The sequence below is a fragment of the Populus euphratica genome, unplaced genomic scaffold (genome assembly GCF_000495115.2).
Source record: "Populus euphratica unplaced genomic scaffold, PopEup_1.0 scaffold321.1, whole genome shotgun sequence".
Lineage (NCBI taxonomy): Eukaryota > Viridiplantae > Streptophyta > Magnoliopsida > Malpighiales > Salicaceae > Populus > Populus euphratica.
The window spans coordinates 34,435-43,157 of NW_011500210.1; the positions used below are offsets into that span (position 1 = coordinate 34,435).

General features: G+C 30.0%; 1 protein-coding gene across 1 annotated transcript; it reads right to left on the reverse strand.

Annotated features, from left to right (window-relative positions):
• Positions 1-4,263: 4,263 nt before the first annotated feature.
• On the reverse strand, positions 4,264-7,119 carry LOC105112090 (abscisic acid 8'-hydroxylase 4-like). Its single transcript, XM_011007674.1, has 9 exons — positions 6,797-7,119; positions 6,365-6,686; positions 5,873-6,022; positions 5,523-5,771; positions 5,351-5,440; positions 5,183-5,261; positions 4,984-5,090; positions 4,778-4,896; positions 4,264-4,655 (listed from the first exon to the last, which is right to left on the reverse strand). The coding sequence occupies exons 1-9, from the start codon at positions 6,994-6,996 to the stop codon at positions 4,568-4,570; spliced, it is 1,404 nt and encodes a 467-aa protein (XP_011005976.1). The 5' UTR covers positions 6,997-7,119; the 3' UTR covers positions 4,264-4,567.
• Between the last annotated feature and the right edge of the window lie 1,604 nt (positions 7,120-8,723).

Below are 8,723 nucleotides of genomic sequence, written 5' to 3' on the forward strand. Positions count from 1 at the left end.
TTTATTATTATTATTATTATTATTATTATTATTATTATTATTATTATTATTATTATTATTATTGTTATTGTTATTATTACTATTGTTGTTATTGTAATTATTATTGTTGTTGTATTATTGTTATTTATAATTTGTACAATTGACCTCCTTGTGGTTCGACCCCGGTCTTGCCGGGTTATTTATTACTTCGACACTCCTGCACTTGAGAGAAGACATCAATCTTTTAGTCATGTCAATTCCTTCATTACCCTACCAGGTGTTCTCGTCACATTGGAAGAGATCTTTCATATTTTCTCTTGGGCCTAACTGCACATTCACCATAAACCCATAGATCTGCTAAATATTAATGATTTTTATGATAAATTATTGTTTTTTCTTGATTATGTTGTGGAACAAGAATTTCTAATTTCTTTGGCATGACAAATCATAATTCTATAGCTACTGTTTAATAATTGATTGACCAATTACAATCTTTCATCCTCATAATTGATCCCTTTATGAGTCGTATAAATTGGTCAACTAATAAATGCTGTAAAAAGCTTAGATTTTTATAAATCCTTGTGTCTTTTGGTTTTACTAATAGCATATTATTTTGTTTTTTTATTTCTTATATTTGTTTAAACGTATTTCAAGTGATGTCTTTTATACTATATCTTTCTACCTTAGGATATTGAGGACAATGTCTCATTTTTATTGGGGGAGAGGGTAGTAATAGATATAAGAAATAATCTTAATTTTTTTTTATTGAAAAGTTGAGATAATTTTCTAGAACTTTCATGATTCAAGTCTATTCAAATTTTGACATTAGTAATGATGTTTTGTTTAGACAAGAAGATAAGGATTGTTATCAAGTTAAGATGTGGCCACCCACTCAACAATTAGTCAACAAATCAATAGTTTCTAATTTTTACCTATAAAAGAAGGCATTTTCCATGCATTTAAATATTTTGGTTTTCAAATCAAGATATGTTCTTGTTATTTCTTTCTTTATATTTTTGTAATGTTTAAGTTGTGCTTTCATTAATCTTTTGTTTATACTTTTCATTTCCTTTTCTTTACTTAGTTAACTTATATCTTATTTATGTTCTTATCTTGTTTATTTATGTTTTTATTTTTTTCATTATGTTTAGTTAAGTTTATTATGTCGAGGTGAAAAAGTTACATTAATGGTATAAGAATAAGTATAGTGTAAACTCAACGTATATTTTAATATTTGATACTAACATGTTTTGTATTTGTTATCTTCTTCACTCTTAATACTTTGCTTGTTAAATGGTTAATCTAGATTTGTGTTGTGTAACACTTGGTACGGCAAATATTTAGCACTTTCATAGCTCAATTGACACTTGTGCTATGAAAAGAACTTGATTTGTTGTTAACATAATATATAATTATGAATACGTGACAATATTTATAAGTATTAACATTATTCGAATAAGATAACTAATATAATCATGTTAATCATTTATAATCCGATTGGAACCTCCTTTATTTGTAGTTTCATGTGATTCAACGTTAGTCTTGCTAGGTTATTTATTACTTCGACACTTCTGCACTTGGAAGAAGACATCAATCTTTTGATCGTGTCAATTGTTATACCGACTTCCTCGAAGACCATTCTCTGGTTAAAAATGGATATCTCTATTTCAAACAAAATTTTCAACCTTCTCCTTTAAAAAGGAAGTTTTTTTCCCTTTTTATTTTCTATACAAATTTATTTGTTTCATGAGTATTTTTATGGTTTTATGATTATAACCTCCAAAATAGACACCCGTTCCTTGTCTATAAATTTAAAATCAAATGATGGGATTTCTTTGCAACTAAGTCTAAAAGTCCCAAATTAGCTGTTACAAAATGGTTACAAAATAATCAATCAGCTCCTATCATTGATCATCATCCACAATCCAAATTCCTAACCTGCAATGCTCAAATTGTAGCTCTTCTTGCTTCTACAACAACTGAAGATTAGTATCTCCAGCTCTTGTAATGAATCATACAAAGCCAAAACTCCAAAACAGTCTTGTCCAAATCTAGCTCCTCTAGATTGTCATCTCCTGCCATATCCCTTGGTGATGATAATGAAGATGATTGTTATGACATTTTGCTATCTATCAAAAGGCATTAAAGATTCTCCTAAACTGTTGGCAGAAGATGACAAAAATACTTTCGGTGTAGATTTCTCTTTTAAAAAAAAAGGTCCTCGTCACTACAAAAGGTGTCTCCTACTTCCAAAAGGTGTTCCCCAATTGGAGTCCACTCATACAAAAGGACAAACAACCTTTCGATGCAAAGAAAAACCTCTCAAGGATCTCTCATCTATATAAACAAACTCCATTCCATTGAGAGAGGCAAAACTAGATACAACTGCGTCAAGTTTCTCTGCAAAAGAATCATACTTCCTCTACGTTCAGAAACTGTATCAATATATATTTACAATTCCAAATCAAAACTGTAACCACTATCTCCTACAAATTATCTCCTGTTTTGTATTAATACAAATTTCAAGGTTCATTTCTTTAAACTTTTGAATCTTTATATGATTTTACATTTCTTTAAATAAGATTGCAAATTAAGTATGCTCTGTGTTTGATCAAGGATCTTGACATTATTGGTTTTGCCTTGTTCATTTACATCAGAAATTTATTTGTTCCGTTTTCCAAACTTAGTATATCAGCTAAAAACATGTAACCCGATCAGGTGTAACAACACCACATATTGTGTTCTTTATTTAAATTTGGTGTGTATGTGTGTGCAATTTTATTATTCTAACAATCAAACATATTATTGCCACTAACCTCTCTCGGTCAGCTAATTTAGTAAAATTATCCCAGTCATTTGAATATAGATATCACTAGCCTCTTATTAGTCAACTATTCTAATAAATTATTTTGATAATAAATTATTCTAATTATCTGAACATAAATACTATTAGCCCCTCTTTGATCAGCTAGTCTAACATCTAACAAATTTATTTTTGTTTTTTTAAATTTATGTAACAATTAATAATTGAACAATATTCATCTAACAAATTCATTTGCTTTTTGTTATATATGTCACAATTAATAATTGAACAATATACATTTAAAGTAATTATGATTTTTATAATTTTTTTTTTTTTATGATTAGCAAAGATGATGAACATTTACTTAATGTCTGTACTCATGATATAGTTTCGTAAGGATTTTAAGAAAGAAAGAAAAAAAAAAAAAACTTATCCCTTTGTCTACGCCGTAAAGAGAAGCAAAAGGCATGTCTTTGTATGTTGGGTTTTTCTTATTTACTAAAATGCTGTGTGTCCAGTTCAATATTTATGCTTAACTCAACACCCCGTATTGACCCATTTTTTAATTATTGAACATGAATATTTTTTTCTCTGAAATTTTATTTTTAATTACTTAGAAATATTCCATTTATATTTTCAATTAATCCATATCATTTCTAAATCAATTAACATTTTTTTTATAGAAAAACTAGGGGTTTACATAAATTTTGCAACTCTTTGTTAATAGTTATTACTAATTTGTTTATCATCTTACTACAACATGAATAAAAAATGTCAAAAAATAATATATAAATTGTTGAAAACTTTTTGATATTGTGATGAAATATAGTATAACAATTTAAACTTAAAATACTATTACTTGATTATTTACATGCACCAAATTTTAAATTAAATCACATAGAAGTTGTCTTAACATGATTTTGTTTATTATGTAGATTCAAGAAAAAATTGAAACAAAACTCTAATTAAATGAAAAATTAAATGTAAATTCTATCCTAAATAATGAAATTGAAAAAAATAAAAAATGAGGTAAAAAAACCCAAAAAATAAATAAAAATTCTATATTAAAAAATGAAATTAAAAAAAAAGATAAAAAAGGGTCAAAAAAATTTTATTATATAATAGAAAATATAAAAAATTATTTATTATCGGTCATTACTAAATAATAAAATTAAACAAAAACTTTACATGATAAAATTAAAAAAAATAAAAAAAAAAAAATAAAAAAAAAAAGCCCTAAATGATCAGCACAAAAACCCAAAGTGCCTGTAACAACAAAGCTCAGATGTGCGGGCTTTTTGTTTTTTTTTGGAGAGAGAGAGAGAGAGAGAGAGAGACACGATTGTTTCCTCGAGATTAACAAAACACGCTCCCTCGTGCCGAGCCCGTAACCTTCTTATTGCGTGTTAACCACATCATTACACAAAGTTTGTAAACTAAACGATTAAAAAAATATATCCAATTGGTTCATTGTTTGGAAGAACAGATAAACTGACCCAGATCTTTTAGCTGCATTGATAATTATTAGTTCTGGTAATTAGAACATCAAGCTATCAAAATGCGAAAATCATTCATTAATTCAATTTACACGGGCCATAGATTGGCATTGGGATAATTGGGACAATTCCCATAAAGACTCTTCCTCATGAGAAGCAGCATGAGAAGCATTAGGGTAAAATATCCAAATAGTTAAGAGACAGGGACCCCATGTAAAAACTAGAGGCTTGGGTTAGGAGGGTAGGAAATTCTGTGAATGAGAGAAGGCTTCTTGAACTTAAGGGTACGTTATCTCCAAAATCTGGCCGGGAGTCCTTGCCGGGGCACCGGAAATGGGCCATACTGAATCCCATTTTGTGATCCCACCACTTCCCACCTGCAAAAAAGAATTTTATCAATTTTGCTCACAAGATCTCAGATTTCAGCGAGCTAACTGGTCCCCAGGAGACGACCAAACATGGCAATAAGATGGGATTTTGTCTGTCCATGATACTGTACCTGAATTTGGTCACTATATGATGGATCAAGATGAGTATCTCCAGCTTGGCGATCTCGTTGCCAGGGCAAGCATGCACGCCATTTCCAAATGGCATGAAAGTGTTGGGTTTTGGAGCAACCTGCATCCACCGGCAACCAAGACAAAAGAAAGGCTTACACCTAATTTTTTATGAAGATTTCTTTCTTATTTTGTTTTTATCACATACCTCAAACCTTGACGGGTCAAAGATGTGAGGATCAGGAAAGAATTCTGGATTGTGATGAATGTTCCTGAACATTGGCAGCACCTTCCAGCCCTTTGGTATTAGGTATCCTATATATAGCATTAACAAATTCTCTGTTTTAGAAGAATATAGCTTTTAAATACCATTATCATCACAGAGAAGTTCTTGCTCGAGTCCTCACCATTATATTCAACATCAACCACTGCTTCCCTGAATGTGAAAGATATGATGCTCGCCATCCTCAAGCTCTCTAATATAACCTGTAGATTCCATATAATTACTAGATTCTTTCTTAATTAAGCAAACTTCAGCGATAAGAATATCTTGAATGCAAACAGTATTAATTTACCCTATATGTAAGTGGCATGTTTCTTGTCTGTGCCCATGTTAGAGGCTTCTGTCCTCTTCCATTCACTTCATATATCTCCATTTGTTCTGCCTGGAATGTATTCACAGCTACTCGATTTATTTCAAGAACTAACTTACAAACAATAAATGAGATTTTTCTAGGGATTTCTCACCTTGACAGCTTCTAGGAGTTTCTGGTCATCATGGAGGAATTTCAGAATCCATGTCAGAACACTAGCTGTTGTGTCCTGAGCAGCAAAAAGCACTCCTATAATGTTGTCAGCAATTTGATCTTCAGTTAGGACTTCTCCCTTCTCATTTTTGAAGTTCAGAAGATGGCCCAAGAAATCCTTCTCTAGTAGTCTTTTCTCTTTTCTCTCACAAATTATCTCACTTAATATCTGATTAAGCCTTTTCCTTGCCTTTGATAACCATAAAGAAATAAAAAGAAGAAGTCAGATTCAAATTCTTATGCGGCTACTATTGACATATATGGATAGATGATGGACAGGACATTTCTTACCAAAAGAGCTTTGTGGTAAGCAGTTCCTGGAATTTTTGTAGGAAATGAATTGTAACCCTTATCAACTATGTGGTAGTTGTCACTAAGCATCTCTCTATGGTTGCTGTCCAAGTGACCAAAGATAGAAAGAATGCCGACTTCAAAAGAAAACTGTGTGGAGGACCAAAGGAAAAGGAAAAAAATCACTAACCAAAGAATCCTGATGTAAACATAAATTTGAGGACCCAGTGATCAGAAACTCAAAGAAGAACACAACAACAAAATTCTTATTAGGAACCAATCCATTGCAGTAAAAGGGAGGAATGAACAATAAGATTACAACCCCATTTTCTTAAATAATAGACAAGTCAAAACGGCATTTAAGTAGCTTGAGCCTTGCATATGTACGCTAGAGAGCTAGTCATAAGCTGAGTACTCTATTTTGTTTGGTTAATAAATAATATTTTATTTACTTGTGACAAAAATAAAAAGTTTACTTCTTTTGGAGCAAACCTTCTTCATTTCATGATATGTGTTGATGATATGCCCATTGGACCATGATTCTATGGCAGAGATGGCTACGGATTCTATACTGGGAATTAGTTTCCGGATCTTGTCTGGGGATAAAGAACTCTGAACCAACTTCCTTAGAAGATTGTGGTAATCTCCTTGGTGAAAAAAGAGAGCTGAAGGGCCGATCATCTTCTCTTTGCTTTTGGGGTATGTAGGCTTGAACAGTTGAGCATGAGTCACCAGCACAAATCTTGCACCCTCAGGGCTAGCTAGCATAACACAAGGGCAGCCAAGTATGTGGCTTTTGAATACTTCTCCATGCCTGAAAAAAGAAAAAGAAAAAAATAACAAGACTGGTTTGGCAAAAGTTCAAATCCATGCAAAGGGGAATCTTGAGAAAGGAAATTAAGTTCATATGGTAATTACTAGAACCTTTTTTGCTTTGTAGCAAAGAAGACATTTGGGTCTTGAGTATAAAGTTGAAGAGTTTCGCCTACATATGGCCATCCCATTGAACCTGGAGGAAGCTTAGCTCTTTGTTTAGGTATCCTGTTCTTCTTCTTCAAGAAAGGATAAGAAAGAAGACTTGAAAGGAAGAGGCATACGTATGCTAGAATTGAAGCAATCTCCATGCAAATGTACCTCTCTCTCTCTCCTAAAAAATTTAAAGAAAAAAAAGTACCCTCTTCCTCTGTTTGTCTCTGTGTCTTGGATGCTGCTAGGTTGGTTGAGAATGTTATGTGATCGATGCGAGGGTGGAGGGAGTGGTGGTGATTATATAGAGGAAGGGGGCAGTTGATGGAGACTAAACAGCTGTGTTGGTGGGAGATTTTGGCAACTTTCTTTTAAGGGATTGGCCAGATTAGTTTGTTAAGATTTATACTTATCCCAGGTTGCAGTATCAGCATCGAACAAGTTACTATTGACTTTGTATTAGTTTACTAGAAATTAATCATTCCTTGGACATTTTAGGTAAATGGTCTGATTTTGATCGTCCAGGACCAGAAGCAGATACGTTCTTTGTCGGCTCACAGTTGATGTTTCCTGTTTAATTAGAAAGACAAAATTGAATAGCTAAACCTGGTTTTTTGGGAAATCATGTTTCTGTAATTTGTTTTTTCATCATACAGTTGAATCGATGTGTTTGGATTCCCTGATTTATAGAAATTATCATTTTAATTTTTTCCCTTATGCAATGAAATATCAAATTGGCAATTTACATGAAGCGAGTTGTAATAAGTTAATTAGTTGTATCTTTCATGTCAATAAGGCACATTATGATAACGAAATCAATCTGAGCCATGCCTTAGAAAGAATCATTCGACTTGAAAGTCACGCATTAAGTTATCTTAAAATCTAATTTAATTATAAAAGTTGGGTATAATCTTAATTGTTAGGTTAAAAAATAATCCAATAACTCTAATTTTGTTCGTACATATGATTTAGAAAAACAAATACTTTGCTGGATTCAATTTCACACCTTGGTTTGTATTATATTCTTGATTAGTTAAAAGTCAAATATTTTTTAATATGTTTTTATAGTTAAAAAAATTTAAATAAAAATAAAAAGATTTATGCATACATGTAATCAAATAAATCTATAATTATATATTTAATAAATAAATAAATAAATTGTAAATAAAAATAAAAATAAAAATACTAAGAGATAGATATATATTAAGATATTTAATCTTACAAGCTGAGTTATTTACCAAATTATGATTTTTAAATTTGCTTATAAAAATAATTTTTTTATTTAAGAAAAAAATAATAGAAATACAAGTACAAATTAAATTGAATACAATAACAAAACACTTTGTAAGGCTATACATATTAGAAATATTTTTTAAAAATATTTTTTTATTTTTAAAAATAAATTTCATATATGCAAAAGAAAAAAATTATAGTTGAATCATAAAAACTTTTCAAAATTTAAATGTATAAAAAAAATTTATCATTTAAAAGAGACTCTAAATAAAATAAAAAAGAAAAATAATATTAATCTAAATATAAATAAAAAATTAGAGAAAAAACCATATAAAAAGGCATCATTTTTTAAAAAAATAATTAAAATAAAAAAAATAATTTAGAAAAAAAATTCAAAGGCTAGGCGCTGTTAAGCATAATAAGTCAGGATAGTCCGCTTAATTCATTTCATTAAGGTCCAATTGTATGCAAAAAAATTTATCATTTAAAAGAGACTCTAAATAAAATAAAAAAGAAAAATAATATTAATCTAAATATAAATAAAAAAATTAGAGAAAAAACCATATAAAAAAGCATCATTTTTAAAAAAAAAAATTAAAATAAAAAAAAATTTAGAAAAAAAATTCAAAGGCTATGCACTGTTAAGCATAAT

What these genes read in the sequence shown, in the direction of transcription:
- LOC105112090 (XM_011007674.1), bottom strand. Translation starts at nt 6,996, where the DNA reads ATGGAGATTGCTTCAATTCTAGCATACGTATGCCTCTTCCTTTCAAGT. An exon ending in TTTGCTACAAAGCAAAAAAG is followed by an intron (nt 6,687 to 6,796) that starts GTTCTAGTAATT and finishes TTCTTTTTTCAG; the next exon opens with GCATGGAGAAGTATTCAAAA. An exon ending in ACATGCCACTTACATATAGG is followed by an intron (nt 5,262 to 5,350) that starts GTAAATTAATAC and finishes TGGAATCTACAG; the next exon opens with GTTATATTAGAGAGCTTGAG.